This window comes from Mus pahari, chromosome 20 (genome assembly GCF_900095145.1).
Source record: "Mus pahari chromosome 20, PAHARI_EIJ_v1.1, whole genome shotgun sequence".
Taxonomy (NCBI): domain Eukaryota; kingdom Metazoa; phylum Chordata; class Mammalia; order Rodentia; family Muridae; genus Mus; species Mus pahari.
In genome coordinates, this window is record NC_034609.1 from 46392817 (window position 1) to 46409961 (window position 17145).

Below are 17145 nucleotides of genomic sequence, written 5' to 3' on the forward strand. Positions count from 1 at the left end.
CAGTGTGAGACCTCACTGTTAAGTTCAAGAACAGAGAAGACCCCGGGCTGTGGGTTCCTAGCTTGTTACGAGACAAAAGAGTGAAATTTGTCCTGGAGGTGAGGAGGGCATGGGGTACTTGGGACTTTTGGCAGTAGCCTGTGAACGCTGTCTTGTTCTTTTGGACCTGTGGATGAAGGGTCTTTATAGCGAAGGACCACTAGGAATGCCAGACATGTAGGCCATGAGACAAAATTGCCATATTGGTTGGCCTCTGGGGGCTAACCAGACACAGTGGTATGCCAATCAGGATCACAAACACAACCTTCTGCACTAGGCTGAGGGGATCTGCTGCCTATAACATGCCAACAGATCCTAATAGATAAATCATACCAGCTAGTATATAAAATACATACTACCCTATCTAGTATATTCTTGCAGGCTTGACAGTATGCATGCATGTATACATATACGCACACACACATATTCATACATGTAACAAATGAATTTTGTTGTGTTTTATAATGTGGTATAATGCAACAGGAGGGAACCCCTCCCATGATGAGGAGTCCCATTGAACCATCACGCAATGTCACAGGCCTACTAGAAAGAAAGTTCATTGGGAAGGGGAGTGGAGCAAGGAAGGGGCAGAGGCAAAGAAAGTGGGGAAGGGGGAAAGAGAGAAAGAGAGAGAGAGAGAGAGAGAGAGAGAGAAGGGAAGAAGCCAGCCGGGAACATGTGGGGACAGAGAAGGAGAAAATGAAGAAGCGGGGAGAGAGCATAGGAGGTGAGAGAAAGCTGGGGTGTGAGCAATCCTCATACAGGCCTGGCTCTCACAGATGATGACATAAGCTATTGCTAGGTTGCTGTTGCTGGGAGGAGCCTACTGGAACTGTCTGCAAGCCACTAACTTTAAAAACTGCTTAGTGCCGGGCGTGGTGGCACACACCTTTAATCCCGGCACATCCAGCTTTCGGGGAATGTACCCAACCACTATCAAAGCATAGCTCTCAGCTGTGGCAGTCTCCTGGAAGAGCAGAAAGCACGGCTGATCGCTGGAATCGGTCTCGCTGAAATGGGAAACAGGGGAGAGAAGCATTTTCCTCTAGCTGATCAAAACCAATCTGAGTCTTCTGCAGGCTGGCCTACGGATGGTAGGTACTTTGAGCATCTTTGTGGAAGTGTGTCCGTATCTAACGCTGAAAAGTCGACGGAGCCTGTGCACCCCGGGAAGACGCTGTCGTACAAGAGAAGCTTAGTTGGTTCCCAAGTCCAGAACAAACCGGAAGTGCGTCATGCGCCTGCGCCTGCGCCTGCGCCGAGGGGCGTTGAGCCTGCGCGCTGGAAGAGGACGGCCGCGGCTTGGGCATGGCGGAGGTGGACCTGGAGTCGGATCAGATCCGACTGAAGTGTATCCGTAAGGAAGGTTTCTTCACCGTGCCTCCAGAACACAGGGTGCGGCGGGGTGCCACTCGTGCGGCGCTGTGTGGCAGGGCCAGACTGAAGCGCTCCGGGGCGCTCCGTGTCGCGTTCAAGTTTGAGGTTCCAGCGTCGGAGGGGGAACGGCAGTCCCCGAGTTTGCCGCGGCGTGGGCAGAAATCGGCAGCCCAGAGGCTGGGGCGGGGTGGGACCGAGGCCGTGCGACCGACGGCGAGAAGAGTCGGAGGTTCCCGGTGGCACCTGCAGCCGTGGGGTCTCACCTGGCGTGACTCACAGTCTTGTACTGTCTGTCCCTTTTGTGTGATGCGAAGGTGAACCTTAGGGGCTCCGATCTCTGCTCCAGTAGACGTTTGGTGGGAAGAGGTTTTGCCGTAGCCCACGAATGTTTTAACTTCTTGTTTATGCTTTGCGAGTCCAAGGCACATTAAGTAAGCCTCAGAGCAGAAGGCACGAGACAACAGTTAACAACTAGTTAACTCAGCACTGCGCTGGAAGCTGAGGTTGCGAAAGCCGTTCTTAAAGGGGGAGAAAATGCACGTGTGCAATGGTCCCTTAAGTCAAAAATGTCAGAGTCCTGCGTGATGGTCCACACTGGTAATCCCAGTCAGGGGGTTGAGGCTGATGGTCACTCCACGTTGGAGGGGAGCTTGGGCTAGAGAGTGAGATCCGGACTCAGAAATAAGCAGAGATACAAAATAGTGGAGATTTTGGAGAAAAGGAGTATATTCTGTAAGAAATTTAGAAATTTAGCCGGGCAGTGGTGACGCACGCCTTTAATCCCAGCACTTGGGAGGCAGAGACAGGCAGATTTTTGAGTTCGAGGCCAACCTGGTCTACATACAGAGTGAGTTCCAGGACAGCCAGGGCTACACAGGGAAACCCTGTCTTGAAAAACCAAAAATAAAAATAAAAATAAATTTGTAGAAGAGTTGATTTGGGCAGATCTGACAAAGAATGGTATGCCAAACCCAGGTGGCAGCACAGGATCCTGGTGAAGGGAATTTCGAAGTGAACAGGGAGCCTACGAGGAGAGGGAGGGAGGGAGCTAAGAGTGGATCGTGGGGGCCATCAGGTATCAGAGAATGACAAAACCCAGGGCCTGGCAGTTAAGAGAAGGGAAACCAGCAGGGGCCTGGTGGAATAGAATCCTAAGCTTGCTCAGGTCCTTCTGTACCCAAGGAATGCTTAGTTAATGCACCTAGAAAGGCGCCACACCATGGAGATGTATTAGGTTACAGACTCCCCAGTGAGACCCCAGAATACTGTGGTTCAGGCAAGCTATTTCTCTGACCCCTAAAATTCTGGAGGCAGCTGTTTCCATACGTGGGCTAACTGTCCTGTTTTTCTTGCCTCACCTGACCCTCATCCTCATCCCAAAAGGACGCGGGTCACCTAGCTTCCTTCCGCCTGGAAGCCCCTTCCCACATCTCACAAATGATTACCCCTGGATAGGTTTCCTCACACATGAAACATTGGGACTCCCTGTTGGAGGCCGGATTCTCCTGCGCAGAGGTGTTTGTGTCCATGCCTTGTGGCCAGCAGACATCTGTAACACTGGGTTGGAGGGAATGCTTAGGCCATCTTCAGTACGCTTCGGTATTTCAGTGATTCCAGTGGTGTCCGTCCCCTTTACTCGTCAGAAAATTCCAAATACATAGTTGCTTTTCTGTTGGATAAGCAAGATGCAAGCACGTTTCTCGGTGCCAGGTATGGGGGAGATTTGTTGTGCAGTTAGCTTCCAGAGCCCCACACTGGCTGCCTCTCTCTTTCAGCTGGGAAGATGCCGAAGTGTTAAGGAGTTTGAGAAGTTGAACCGGATTGGCGAGGGCACCTATGGCATTGTGTGTAAGTGGTCAAGACAACTCTGTGGGGACTGGAAGGCTCACACTCTGTACTGGTGTGATACTTGAACATAAGCATTGGGTTGCTAATGTCAGCGATCCACGTGTGTAGCTGTGGAGTGGAGATACCTGACCAGTAAAATGCACTACTTCTCTAAGCTCCCTGCAGCTCCAGAGCTGTGAGGCTTTTGCCAAGCCGACAATGCTTCGTAAGCCATTATCATATAAAGCAAGTCTTTCCCTCCTAGATAGACCACCTCCGCTGTGGAAGTGGACTCAGAGCAGTAGGCTGTGTGAGAGAGATTGCTTGGAGAGCTGGTGACCAGGTTTCCACTCAAGACCAAAACCGCAAACTCCCAACCCAGCTCAAGTGAGAATTCCCAAGCTTGCACCTCGGGAGCGGAGAAGCGTTGTCAGGGAAGAATTTCAGCAAACTTCTGTTTTGTTTTGTTTTTCGAGACAGGGTTTCTCTGTATAGAACTGGCTGTCCTGGAACTCACTCTGTAGACCAGGCTGGCCTTGAACTCAGAAATCCGCCTGCCTCTGCCTCCCAAGTGCTGGGATTAAAGGCGTGCGCCACCACGCCCGGCTTCAGCAAACTCTTAAGAGAGGCTCCTGTGTGGCAAGGTGGGGCTGTGACGGTTTAAGGTAGACACCGTTGCACATGTGCTTCTGTTTCAGATCGGGCCCGGGATACCCAGACAGATGAAATTGTCGCCCTGAAGAAGGTGCGGATGGACAAAGAGAAAGATGGTGAGCTGAGAACAGGATGCAGGAGCACCCTGCCTACCTGGGCATCCAAGCAGGGAGGCGCATGCAAGCACAGGTCGTCTGAGGTTCCTCAGGACTGACGCAGGCTGTGGAGGGCATGTGCACTGTAGTTAAGGAGCTGGCCTAGCCTGTCACTGCAGCCGGAACCTGAGCTCCCTGAACCCTTCCAGACTTTCCTCACCTTGGCCCATTCTCTCCAAACCCTTTTGCCCCTGTCCTCTAGGGAGGTCATTGTCACCCTCCTTATCTGCCCCACCCATTTACTGTACATCTGTAATGAACGCAAGAGTAAGAGTGGTGTTAGTGTCACCTTAATTGTCCCTGACGGGAGGACAGGATGTGTGGCATCCCGGGTATCGTTCACTGAGTACCTTTGGTTACAGGCATCCCCATCAGCAGCCTGCGTGAGATCACACTGCTCTTGCGTCTCCGCCATCCGAACATTGTGGAGCTGAAGGAGGTGGTTGTGGGCAACCACCTGGAGAGGTGTGTGGTTTCCTGAGTCTGTCCCCCACTAAAGGGTCCGTCGTCTCCCAGGGTTATTAGCCTTCCTACAGTGGGCACAGACTCTTTACCTACTAGGCAGAAAATAGAAGACACCACACATTTTCTCTTTTCCCTCTAGCATCTTCCTGGTCATGGGTTACTGCGAACAAGATCTGGCCAGCCTATTGGAAAACATGCCAACACCCTTCTCAGAGGCCCAGGTATGAGAAGGAGGCGCCTCACTGGTGCTCCCTGGTTGGTGGCTGGCTGTGTTGACTGTGACAGCTGGGAAAGAGTTACCCGCGCCTCTTGCACAGCATCTGTGGCACAGGCCGGTCGGCCCCAGGTCTTCTCACTCCATGTGGCAGGCCTCTGGAAAGGAAAGGGGGACTGGAGAAATGGCTCAGGGGAAAGTGCACATGTGCATGCAAGTGTGGGGCGGGAGTTTGGATCCTAACACCCATATAAATGTTAGCAGGCTATGGCAGCCTGCCTGTAATCCCAGGAGAAGTCCTAGGCTGGCTGGCTAGGTAGAGCAGCTAAATTTGGTCAGCCCTGGGTTCAAATGAAAGGTGCTGCTGCCGTATATAACACAGCAAGTAGTTGATGAAGATACTTGATGACAATCTCTTTATCTTTAGACGAATGCACACAAACATGCGCACCACATACACATTTTCATATATATACAATAAGTCTGCTGCGGTACTATCTAGTTGTGTAGGACATAGCGACAGCCACGCTCTGGAGGTGACCTGCAGGCAGTGCAGCAAAGCTCTCCAACCTGTGCCTCTGGCCCTCCTCTTAGGTTAAATGCATCATGCTACAGGTGCTTCGTGGCCTTCAGTACCTGCACAGGAACTTCATCATCCACAGGTGGGCGGGGCATCCAGGAGGAAGGTGTGTTGGGAGTGTCTGAGGGGTGGAAGGGAGTGGGCCAGGAACAGCCGTGGTCCCCCAGTGTCTCATTGTGAAAATATTCAAGAGAGGGGCAAACATCTGGAAGTCTCTGACTGCTCCCGGGCGAGGCTCTTGGATGAAAGAGGTCGGACCAGCCCTCCGTTCTCTGGGAAGTAGAGGTGGGTGGATGGATGGGAAGGCAGCAGCCAGAAGCCTTCAGTAGAGAGCGTCCACCCAGAGTCTTGGGCCAGGAGCTGCTGTCTCTAGAGATGCCTGTGAGGGCTGGAGCCCACTGGTTTGACCTTCGTGCTGGGGCTGCTGTAGCAAGACATGGGTGAAGGAGGCCTGGCCTCTATGCACCTTCTTGATTTTAGAAAACCCCAGTTAAATGCCAGGAAAGTGTGTCGGGTTGTGGTATCAGCCTGATTGCCCTTTGGGAACTTTCTCGGAAAGCCATTGCTTTCTTTCTGACCCAGGGACCTGAAGGTGTCCAACTTGCTCATGACAGACAAGGGCTGTGTAAAGACAGGTGCGTGCTGGGTGCTGACCCTGCATACGTGCAGGTGGGTTTCTTAGAGCGTGCCTTTTGGGGTGGGGATGTCAGTGTGGCTCTGGAAACCAGAGATGGCTTGTCTGTCTTCCTAGCCACAGGCCACCTTAGTCCAGTTCTCTTTCCAGCTTGTTTGTCCTGAGTGATCATCTTTTCTCCCCTCCCCCTGCTGCAGCTGATTTTGGCCTGGCTCGGGCCTATGGTGTTCCAGTAAAGCCAATGACTCCCAAGGTTGTGACCCTCTGGTGAGTTCCTTAGAGTCACGGTGGCCTGCGGGAATTTGTGTGCCTTGTCCTTCAGAGGGGCCTTGAGGATCTAGAAGCTTTAAGGGGATGTACATGCTGCGGATGTCAGGGTCTAGGCCACCTGCTCAGAACAGAGCCAGGCTCAGTGGCCTCAAGACTCTGCTCTGCTCAGGTGAGAGGCCATCCTGTGCTGGACAGCAGCTGTGCCTTTAATCCCAGCTCCCGGGGGGCAGAGGTAGGCAGATAGCTCTGAGTTGAAGCCAGGACAGCCAGGGCAGCATGAGAAACCCTGTCTTGAAAAACCAAAAACACCCAAAGAAAGAAATGCCATCTCACACTGAACTAGCCATAAACGGGCTGGCTCTGGCTCTGGAAGCGAAGGTGAGGGGTGAGGGAAGATGGGTTGGAGAGAGGTGGTGTAGGGGTTTTGAGACAGAAGTTTGTATAGCCTGCTCTGAACTCACTCTGTCTGCCTGCCTGCCTCTGCCTCCCGAGCGCTGAGATTAAAGGTGTGCACCACCACTGCCCAGCCATTTTGGTTGTTTTTAAGGCAGAAAGAGGCTGTGGCTAAGGGCAGGACATTGATGTCCCTCACATACTCATCAGGATCCTTCCATGGCCTCAGTTGCGTGCTCTCTGACTGCCATCTGAAAGCAAGCTGATGACCGCGTATATGTGCTTGGATCCATTGGTTCCTATGAGATAGACATGGTGGCTCTCTCGGGCTTAGGATAGAGGGTAGTCCAAGGGCCACTGGGGACCCTGAGGGAGCTCAGGCTGAAGGGGAAGAGCTGACCTGAGGTAAAATGGGGCCTTTATCTGCAGGTACCGAGCCCCAGAGCTGCTGCTTGGAACCACCACCCAGACCACCAGCATCGACATGTGGTAGGAGTGGTTTCTGCTCCCAGGTCAGCCCTGGTCAGGGGGAGCAGGATTGGTATGGTAGCGAGCCTGACCGTGGCACCCAAGGAGGGGGAGCACGAGAACATGGCTGGGGTACTCACTGGCTCTGGCCTCGGGTTCTCATGAGGCACTGCAGACTTTGGAGGAGAGCCTTATGGCCATTTGCCTACTTCTTCACGGGTGCTAAGTGGATGTCGGCTGCTTCTACAGGGCTGTCGGCTGCATCCTGGCAGAGCTACTGGCCCATAAGCCCCTTCTCCCCGGCACTTCGGAGATCCACCAGATCGACTTGATTGTACAGCTGTTGGGGACACCGAGTGAGAATATATGGCCGGTGGGTGTTACCGACAACCCTCAGTCCCCATCCATGCCTGGTAGCTCTGTTGCTCCAGCCCCTGCCTCTTACAGGGTTTCTCCAAGCTGCCTCTGGCCGGCCAGTACAGCTTGAGGAAACAGCCCTACAATAACCTCAAGCACAAGTTCCCGTGGCTCTCAGAGGCCGGACTTCGTCTGCTCAATTTCCTCTTCATGTATGACCCTAAGAAAAGGTACAGACCTCGCCTATAGGCAGCCCTGCCCCTCAGGAGGATCGGGCCCTGGCTTCTGCAGAGATGGAAGGACACCTTAAACCCAAATCCATAATTCACTGTTTCTGGTGTTGGGAATGGAAGCTAAGGCCAACTTCCTTGCACCCACTACGCAAGCAATGTAGCACTGAGCCATCTCAATTCAACAAACCTTTTAAAGATGGTTTCTCACAATACAGACCATAGATACCCACTTTCCAGACATACCCAGACACCCATAGGTGCCAGGTGTCCAGTTTGAGTGGCCTTAGGTCTTAGAGCCATTCTGAAATGCCTGTCAGTGTCTAGGTCTCAGTCCCCATTTGTTGGAGATTAGGTTGGACTGTTGAGCTTGGCTGTGTTTGGGTGAAGTAGGCCTCTCTAAGGCCAAAGGTCACTGTCATTCCCCAGGGCAACTGCAGGAGACTGCCTGGAGAGTTCCTACTTCAAGGAGAAGCCCCTGCGTAAGTTCTCGGATGGCTTTAGGTTCTCTTAGGGGCTTGGCGAGAAGCCCTGCTTGTCCACATTGGGTGGGTTCCCAGGGCAGGCACCACAGAGGAGAAGGAAGGGAGCCGATGGGTCAGGGCCAGCTTAAGTGAGGCGTCCTGTCTAGACCTGGAGCCCGCCCCACCGGGAGCCCCTTCTCCAGGCCTGAAGCTGCCCTTCTCCTGCAGCCTGCGAACCGGAGCTCATGCCTACCTTCCCCCACCATCGCAATAAGCGTGCTGCCCCAGCTGCCGCTGAAGGGCAGAGCAAACGATGCCGGCCCTGAGCCTGGGTCCAGCCCACCCCTCCACATCCTCACGGATCATCAGCCGACGACTGGGAGGCCCCGACAGGCCTTTGGCTCCTCCAGTTGGCCGTCCTCTTTAGCTGACTCCTCCCTGATATTTCTCGGTGTCCGGATGCAGAGGGGATTGTGGACAGGGATGTGGCTGAGTGGGATACCCAGGATAGACTGGGCAGTTGTAGCACCATCTCGTGGCCCGTCCTGTCTGTCAGTGAAGCCCCGCTTCTGGGGGGACAGAGCTAGTGCTAAGAGGCCTAAAAGTCCCATCCAGTGCGTGTGGGAACTGGAGTTGTGCACTGGCATGGAATGAGCAGGCCCAGGAGATGCTAACTGTTCTTGGAGACCCCGGGCAGGGCTGAGGGAGCAGGTGTTAGTTGGAGGAGGAGACCCGTGAGACTCAGAATGAAAGCCTTTGGTGGACGTGCCTGGCAGTGGTGCCCGGGAGAGAATTGGTGGGCTCTTTTGCCAGGGGTGGAGAGATAAAAAGCCTTTCCAGTAGACAGTTTGGCAATCCTTTAATGTACTGTGGGGTTTTGATCCATGCAACATGGACAGTGTCCTCTGAGGGCCCTGCATGAGGAACAGGGACAGGCTTGGCTGAGGAGGTGCCACTAGAGGAAGTGTGGCAGAGTGGTGATCTCTGTGCCTGGACCTCCAAGTGGGTGATGAAAATCCAGCCCTTCACTAACCCTGTCCTGAGACTTGGCAGTTTAGGGTCCCCTAGTGAGGGGTCCTGGGCTACCCACATGGGAGATGAGGGTATAACTTCTTCCTGGTTAACTGCGTGCCCAGAATGAGCTACATGGGGTGGGGCGGCGGGCTGCTTTTTGGCAATAGCCTGAGAAGTGGCTTGTACCTGCTCCCACCCTCTCTGGCTGGTAGGCAGCTGACTGCAGAGACTCAGTCCTGCTGGGTGGGGGTGACGGCTCCTCCCACTGCCTGGGAGTGTGCCTCACTAACAGCAGAGGTGAACCAGGGTCCTCACAGCTGAGTAAGCTCTGCTCTTTCAGACCCTCCCACGAGGCCCAAATCTAACTCTTAACTGTGTCACTTGCAAGCCCCCTGGGTGAGGGCTTCTCAGCACGTGGAAAGGGACATGTCCTCAGTCATACTCTACAGGGATCAGGTAGGGAGCTTCAAGCAGTTCATAGGGTGGGGTCTTTCTGAGTTTGGGTACTGTAACACGGATGACCTGGACGTCTCCACCCAGCACACCTGGGCATGAGGCTAGGGAGCAAAGGGAAGGATCTTGTTGATTGAGCTTGTTGCTGCACCAGGGCGGAGACAGGCATGTCGGTGAGGCCTGATGCGGCACCAGGCGGGAGCGTCCCATGAAGGCTCTACCCTCTTTCAACTGCAGGTCCTGAATGGCCCCTGGGGAATAGGAGGGCCAGGGCAGCCAGTGGCCTAGGCCCTTTTCCAAAAGAAGCACCATGGGAACTGTCCCCAAAATTCTTGGGGTCCATCCGGGCCTAGGGATGGGCCCCAGGACTGTCATAGAGCAGGGTGTCCACCTGTGCTCGTTGCAGCCACAGGCGTCTCTGGTTGTCACCAAGAAGAATGCGCAGTGAATGAGTCGGGCGGCAGGCAGATAGGGCAGTGCAGTGGGTAGCGTGGAGCTGGCGGCAAGTGTCACAGCAGAGGGTGGGTAGGTTGCCAGGACTCAAGCAGCTGTGTGCCTGGTAGCTCAGAGGCTCAACAGCAGGCCCATAGGCCGAGGATGCCGCCCCCTGTGCCTGCCTGTGTCGGGGGCTGGCCTGCCTGGGGCTTGAAGGGGATTCAGGGGGAGCTAAGTCTTCTGAGCGACTCAGCTCGCGGCGCAGAGAAAGGAAGGAGAAAGCAGAGGGTTCTGGCTCCAACTCCTCTTCCAGAGCCCCATATGGTGGGCTGCCGGCCCCATGCATATCATCAGCTGGCGGTTCCCAGGGCTGACCTCCAGAACCCCACAGTTTGGCACTCTGCTCCCAGAGTGGTGGCCTATAAGCCAGCTCCACAGGAGGTGAGTCCGGCCCCGGGGAAGGCTCCCCATACAGACTGGCCTCTGAGCTCTCATCTTCCTGCAGGTCCTGATACAGGTCCACTGGGGCCCCATAAGTGGCAGGTGTGCCCCGAGGGGGCAGGGGTGGCGGCTCCTCATCTTGGGCCAGCCGCTGCTGCAGCCAGGCTACACAGGAGGCTACGTCCCCACTAGCCCGTCGGGCTCGGAGCAGCTCCTCGGCTGGTAGCACGCTCGTACCCAGCTGAGTCAGGACCTCACTTAGAATCTCACACTCCAACCGAAGAGCAAAGCAACCCAGGGCCACCTGCACCAGCTGGCAGGCAGGGGGTGGGGTAGTCACCATTAGGCGGTGGTTGTCCCTGCGCACGTAGCCCATCTTCTGGAAGCTTCGAGTCAGGAGCTCCTCAGAGAGTACACCCTTCAACACATGCACATAGCCCCCTGAGAAGGTCTGTAAGGAAGGGTCCTGGTCAGGCATGCTCTTCCATAAAGGTTCCTAGATGCAGCCCATGTGAGTTCAGGCCTGCCTTGACCTTGGTGCCCACCCCCGATACAGTTTCCATCTGTCTGGAGTGAGCCCGGAGAACCTAAACCCTTGTGTATGCTAAGTAAGCTTTGTGTCTCTGAACCTTAGCCCTTTAAGTCGAGACAAGGTCCTCGTTGTATAGCCCAGCTTGACCCCAAACTCGCCATCCTCCTGCCTCAGCCTACAGGAACATTCCACTGTACCCTGCTGGCAGGTAGCCTCTTAAATTCTGTTCTGCCCTTTGTTTATGTTTCCTCCCACAACTGTAGTATTCCAGAAAGCCTAATGTGCTTTCTAGATCCAAGCTACCTATGGAACCAAAGCTCCAGGGTTTAAGTTTGGGTCTAAGTGTGACTGACTACAGCAGCTCTAGGCATCCCTTAGGGAGAGGAGGTCTACACACAAGGAGCACTGGCCAGAACACCCTCCTTAGGGCATTACACCTCGACTTAAGAGAAAAGGAACTTTTCCCTAAAACCACACAGCTAGGAGGGGCTTTATCCTTGCCAGCTCCACCCCAACACTGTTCCTGAACTATTCAATGTGAAGGCCACGCCTGGCTGCCTCTGTCCTCCTGGGGCTGATGGGTGGGCTTCTGGCTTGACAGAACTGAATGAAAGCCCTGGGATCTCAGGTGTCCCCGTGGAGCGGCAGGCTGGTGGGGTGTGGAGGGGGAGACGTTACCATGACAACCAGTGGAGGTTTACCTCGCCCACGTGCGTTCTGATGTCATTGCCTTCCCACTCAAAATTAGCTCAGAGCAACCCTACCCCCTCTAGGTGGTCTGCCATCTGACCTAAGGGACTAGGCAAGCCCTGGACCTGGCCGCCTAACCTGGACCCAGGCAGGAATAAGATCCCGGCTGTTCTGATCTGCTCTTCTCTTCCCAGTCTTAGCGGCTTCATTTTATAGATGGGGACCAGTCCGCGTCCTAGAGGAGTTAGGATGGCCATAGGACATCAAGTACCTCCCTCACCCACCCACGTCTACCCTAGAATTTCCATGGCAACTAGGGCAGTGAGACTACTTTGAGGACAGCCATGTAAGTTCTAGGTGAATGACTCTGGTAGCATGCATCCCAACATGCCCACGACCCCTCAACGCAGAACCCTCCCCTGAAGAGGACCTGCAGCCCAAACAGTCTGGACAAGGAGGGGAGCGAAGGAGCATCACTGGCACCATACCTTGATAGTGGTGAACTCCTTTCTCCAAGGCAGCAGGTACAGGTGCACAGCGGCCAGCTCTAGGAGCTCAAAGGCGCGGGCCAGATCTCGGAGGGCCGGTGCCAGATCAGCCCGCCCCCACAGGCCATCAGTGAACAGCGCTAGCGCATCGTCCTGTAGCGCCCCGTGCAGGTCAAAGTCCTCCACCAGAATCTGCCAGAGCACCGCGCGCAGCGAGGGGTCGCCGCAAACGCCCGCGCGGCCGCGCCGCAGCTCGCGCTCCAGGCACTGGCGATAGTCCTCGGACAGTGAGCTGCTGCCCATCCTGATCAAGCCGGGACGAGGTGTCAAACTAGAGACCATGTCATCTCAGCTGTGTGTGCGACTCTCAACCCCGCACCCAGCACCCCCAGGGCTCCCTCCAACCTGGAAATAGGAACCTTGACAGCTTAGCAAGTCTCGGAATCTATGGTCCCTGAGACGTGGACGCTGACAGCTAAGTGACCACAGTATTTATAGCCTCCCCTCCCCAGGACACCTTCAGCCCCGCTTGCTGAGCGTCCTCCGATCAACAGCTCCGCTCCCACTAGCTGAACCTCTTACAGCCAGAGTCCCTCTCCCACTGACCGTCCCCGTGGGCGGCGGTGCTACCTGCTAGTCGCCAGCTATCCCAGAGAGCTCTGCTTGGGCCTGGGTCTCTCCTCGCTCTTCCGCAGAGAGTCAAGCCCGCCTCCTTGGCCTTGGTCGTGACGTTGGTGGGCGAGGCTATAGACGGGTACCGCCCTTCCGGCTAAGTAGAAGGGTGAGTGTGGGCGTGGCCTGGGCGAAGCTAGGCGTGGCCCTCCCGTGCAGCTCACCTTTTGAGGTCCTCTCAGATTCACTGTCTCCAGTCTTTCAGCTAGTCTGAGTGGGAGTACACAGTGCGTGTATGATACTGGTCGCCAAGATGTGCCTAGCGGAACATCTGTACCAGGCTGTGGTCTGTACCAGGCTGGACTTTGGCTCCTCAAGCCAACCTACAGAATAGCCAAATACTGGCAAGGTGGGGCCTGTCTTGGCGGGCAGATGACCAAAGGAGATCAAACACATGTATTTAAGTACAATTTAAAACGGTGGGGTGGTGGATTGCCCAGTGGGTGTGAGCACCTGCGAGGCCGCTCACAACCGTCTCTAACTCCAATTCCCAACATCTGCTTCTGGCCCCTGCATCTGGCACACATTTGATGCACATGCATGCAGATAAAATACTTATAAAAAAAACAGACCAGGAGGTTATTCGGAGTGCCTCTGCAGACTCTGTTCCATGGTCCCTGGCACTTCATTTCTTAGTCCCTGAGAAACTTGGTTAGGGAGTATTTGAGGTAGGATGGGATGTATTCACCCTCCAGGACAAGGTGCTCCTTAAGTGTGTGACCTACAGACCTTCAAAACTGACTGGAATCATGAAATCCAAGAATTAGTCTGGGTGACTTCAGGAGAACTGTTAACCTCAACTTGCTGTGGTCTTAGGCAACTCACTCAGGACCAACTTGACACAGCTGGAGTTATCACAGAGAAAGGAGCTTCAGTTGGGGAAATGCCTCCATGAGATCCAGCTGTAAGGCATTTTCTCAATTAACAATCAAGCGGCGAGGTCTCCTTGTGGGTGGTGCCATCTCTGGGCTGGTAGTCCTGGGTTTATAAGAGAGCAGGCTGAACAAGCCAGGGGAAGCAAGCCAGTAAGGAACATCCCTCCATGGCCTCTGCATCAGTTCCTGCTTCCTGACTTGCTTGAGTTCCAGTCCTGACTTCCTTGGTGATGAACAGCAATGTGGAAATGTAAGCTGAATAAACCCTTTCCTCCCCAACTTGCTTCTTGGTCATGATGTTTGTGCAGGAATAGAAACCCTGATGGAGATAGCACCTTCTCCTTAATCTTAAAACCTAAGCTTCATGTAAGCAGTATCTCTTGCTCCATCTGCTTCTGGGCGGCCGCACCTTTCTCTCTCCAGCTCACCAAGCCTAGGCCAAGTTTGATCAAATAGAACCTGGCATAGGGAAGGTATCTGTCCTATTGAATTTCCCACAGTCAAAGGACTTCAAATAGTGTAACCAAGCAGGCAGCATTCCCCAGGCCCCTTGCTGACTATCACTGAACATAGGTCTTTTGCTGTGGGCTCGCTGATCCAAAGGGGAACCTTGGTTGGCTTTTGAGGTTGCTTCAGCTCACAGTGACATAGTTTAACTTCTGACAAATCATAAAGATTCCATGCCTGCCTTGTTTCAAGACAAGCCTGGGTCCCACCTGTGGCAGAATGAGGGAGTTAACAGAAAAAGGAAGAGTCCTTGGGGGCAGGGATGTGGCCCAGAGGTAGAACAATTGCCCCATTGCAAAAGACTATGTTACACTAATGTGGAAGCTAATGTTCACCTGCAAATGTGTTCTTTTTTTTTTTAACTCGTAACTTAGAAATTATTCTGGATTGGGATGAGCCTTGAAGTAACAATATAGACGTTCTTCCCCAGCCCCTCTCTCTCTCTCTCTCTGTGTGTGTGCATGTGTGTGTGTGTGTGTGTGTGTGTGTGTGTGTGGCCCTGGCTGTCCTTTGTAGATCAGGCTGGCCTAGCACTCACAGAGCCACCTGCCATTGCTACTTACTTTTCTTGCTATCTGAGGGCACACAGTGTGTGCTCTACACACCCTCTACAGACCTTAGTTTTAGCAGGGCAGATTGGCACAAGTGAGGCCATTCAAACTCATCTTGCCTCGGACCGTAAGCTGGCGTCTACTCGGTCCATCCACAACTGTGTCTTCCCAGCTCCATCACGTGCAGCACTGTCCAGTTTCCAAACGTTTTCCTCATCCCAGTGTGTGTGTAGTTGTTATTGCTTTAACTTTTTTTTCTTTTTTCTTTTGGAGACAGGAGCTCCTGTAGCCAGGTTAGCCCACCACATTCCATTTTATGATGTGCTGGGGCTCTAACCTGGGGCGTCTTGTATGGATAGGCAGGAGCACTACCCACTGAGCCACACACCCAGCTTCAACTTGCATTTCTTTCTTTATTTCTTTTTTAATATTTATTTATTATATGTGAATATACTGTAGCTGTCTTCAGACACTCCAGAAGAGGGCATCAGATTTCGTTACGGATGGTTGTGAGCCACCATGTGGTTGCTGGGATTTGAACTCAGGACCTTTGGAAGAGCAGTCGGAGCTCTTAACCGCTGAGCCATCTCACTAGCCCTCAACTTTCATTTCTTGATTGTGGTTTTTAACTTCTTTTGTGCCGGTTAGATTTTTTTTTCTTTCCTTGTTAAAGAGTTTTTCTGTGTAGCTCAGCTGGCCTAGAACTTGTTCCTTTGGCTTCTGCCTGTGGAGCATGAGTTATAGGTGTGACACACATACTAGAACTGGTTACTGTGATTTATTTTTTTAAAAAAGATTTGTTTATTTTATGTCTATGAGTACATTGTCGCTGTCTTCAGACACAGCAGAAGAGGGCATCAGATCCCATTACAGATGGCTGAGTCACCATGTGGTTGCTGGGAATTGAACTCAGGACCTCTGTATGGGCCACAAGTATGTTCTGATCTTATCCCAACCGAACAGAGAAAAACCTGTCTCAAAAAACCAAACCAAACCAAAAAAAAAAAAACCTGACTTGAATGTCAGAGCAGAAGCCTGCAGCAGGTCCATTAGCAAGAGCGCAGCGGTCACCTGGCATTCCCATCCAAGGTCTCTACACCTCACTCGAGCACAAGCCTTCAGGAGCCAACAGTGCCAAGTGTCAGCTGAGTCACGCGGTTTCTGTTTTAACATTCATTCATTCATTCGCTTTTCGAGACAGGGTTTCTCTGTGTAGCCTTAGCTATCCTGGAACTCACTCTGTAGACCAGGCTGGCCTCAAACTCAGAAATCTGCCTGCCTCTGCCTCCCGAGTGCTGGGATTAAAGGCGTGCGCCACCGGTGCCAAACCTCCAGTGACATTTCCAACAAGGCCACACTTCCTAGTCCTTCTCAGTTGTGCCACTCCCTGATGACTAAGCATTCAAATGTATGACCCTGTTNTGTAGACCAGGCTGGCCTCAAACTCAGAAATCTGCCTGCCTCTGCCTCCCGAGTGCTGGGATTAAAGGCGTGCGCCACCACCGCCCAGCCTAGAGCAAGTGCTCTTAACCATTGAGACATTTCTCCGGCCTAGCTGAGACCCAAGTCTGTGCTATTCCTGAGGCAGATGAGAAGTAGCTGCCCGCCCATTCCCAACCCGCAGAGGTCTCGGCCATTAGGTCACTGCCCCAGGAATGGGTTGCCGACCTGGGCCCACCACTTGCTTTTGGTATCATGGCCTCAGGCTTCTATTGCACCATTTGCAGACTGGACTCTGAGGTCAGCCTACGAGGCTCAAAGATACATGTTCTCTATTTCCTTGCAGGTTTGGAACATGAGTGTTCAATAAATGCCCAATAACTAAGTTACATATAGCCTGACTCCAGGAGTCTCCAAAGACCCCACTACTCCCGCAGTCTGGGACTGGAAACTCCCGTGTCCTGCCACCACCTCCTCACAGCAACCCCAGCTGCCGTGAGTATTTCCTTTCCTGGGTGGGGCAGCTCGCATCCATGGAAGGAAGACGCTGCCTGTGCTTGGATGCCAGCATCACCCTAGGGCCCCAGCAGAATCAAAGGGCATTGCTGTGTCCCTGCACGTGGGGTGGTACTGTGGGACATTCCACTGTGTGTGTGTGAGTAGGGTGAAGATTACTCAGACACCGCCAGGGAACTGCTGTGGGCTCAGGACTACCGTAATGACTCAATCCCAGCCCTCCTAATGATGCCCTGCAGACACTTGCTATCCCAGAGAGGGAAGTCCACAATTTCCTGGCTGGGAACAGCCCTGGGAAGATGCTGCTTCTGTGCAGAGGCTCTAGGGTTGGGCTGTGGCCCCCTGTTACGCTGTCAGCTGTGATCTCGAGGAGACTGGCAGATGCTGGCTGTGTTGCCCGAGGC

The 17145-nt window shown here is 53.6% G+C and overlaps 2 protein-coding genes across 6 annotated transcripts; one reads left to right on the forward strand and one right to left on the reverse strand.

The window, feature by feature from the left end:
* Nucleotides 1–1306: 1306 nt before the first annotated feature.
* Cdk10 (cyclin dependent kinase 10) lies at nt 1307–8969 on the forward strand. Of its 2 annotated transcripts, none has more exons than XM_021220280.2 (13): nt 1307–1396; nt 3192–3264; nt 3942–4013; nt 4415–4517; nt 4657–4738; nt 5326–5393; nt 5894–5946; nt 6143–6212; nt 7038–7097; nt 7326–7449; nt 7524–7663; nt 8093–8145; nt 8356–8969. In XM_021220280.2, exons 3-13 carry the CDS (start codon nt 3995–3997, stop codon nt 8451–8453), a joined length of 870 nt encoding a protein of 289 aa, XP_021075939.1. In that variant the 5' UTR covers nt 1307–1396; nt 3192–3264; nt 3942–3994; the 3' UTR covers nt 8454–8969. The 2 variants fall into 2 exon arrangements, with proteins under 2 accessions (XP_021075939.1, XP_021075938.1); XM_021220279.2 differs by having other exon boundaries at nt 1313–1434.
* Nucleotides 8666–12867, reverse strand: Spata2l (spermatogenesis associated 2 like). 4 transcript variants are annotated; one of them, XM_029532481.1, is made up of 3 exons: nt 12811–12867; nt 12181–12484; nt 8666–10921 (listed from the first exon to the last, which is right to left on the reverse strand). In XM_029532481.1, exons 2-3 carry the CDS (start codon nt 12481–12483, stop codon nt 9944–9946), a joined length of 1281 nt encoding a protein of 426 aa, XP_029388341.1. In that variant the 5' UTR covers nt 12484; nt 12811–12867; the 3' UTR covers nt 8666–9943. The 4 variants fall into 4 exon arrangements, with proteins under 4 accessions (XP_029388341.1, XP_029388340.1, XP_021076457.2 ...); XM_029532480.1 differs by having other exon boundaries at nt 8666–10888; nt 12181–12865; XM_021220798.2 differs by having other exon boundaries at nt 12181–12865.
* Nucleotides 12868–17145: the final 4278 nt, after the last annotated feature.

What these genes read in the sequence shown, in the direction of transcription:
- Cdk10 (XM_021220279.2), top strand. Translation starts at nt 1,348, where the DNA reads ATGGCGGAGGTGGACCTGGAGTCGGATCAGATCCGACTGAAGTGTATC. An exon ending in CAAGGGCTGTGTAAAGACAG is followed by an intron (nt 5,947 to 6,142) that starts GTGCGTGCTGGG and finishes CCCCTGCTGCAG; the next exon opens with CTGATTTTGGCCTGGCTCGG. An exon ending in CGAGTGAGAATATATGGCCG is followed by an intron (nt 7,450 to 7,523) that starts GTGGGTGTTACC and finishes TGCCTCTTACAG; the next exon opens with GGTTTCTCCAAGCTGCCTCT.
- Spata2l (XM_021220798.2), bottom strand. Translation starts at nt 12,522, where the DNA reads ATGGTCTCTAGTTTGACACCTCGTCCCGGCTTGATCAGGATGGGCAGC. An exon ending in AGGAGTTCACCACTATCAAG is followed by an intron (nt 10,922 to 12,180) that starts GTATGGTGCCAG and finishes CCTTCCTTACAG; the next exon opens with ACCTTCTCAGGGGGCTATGT.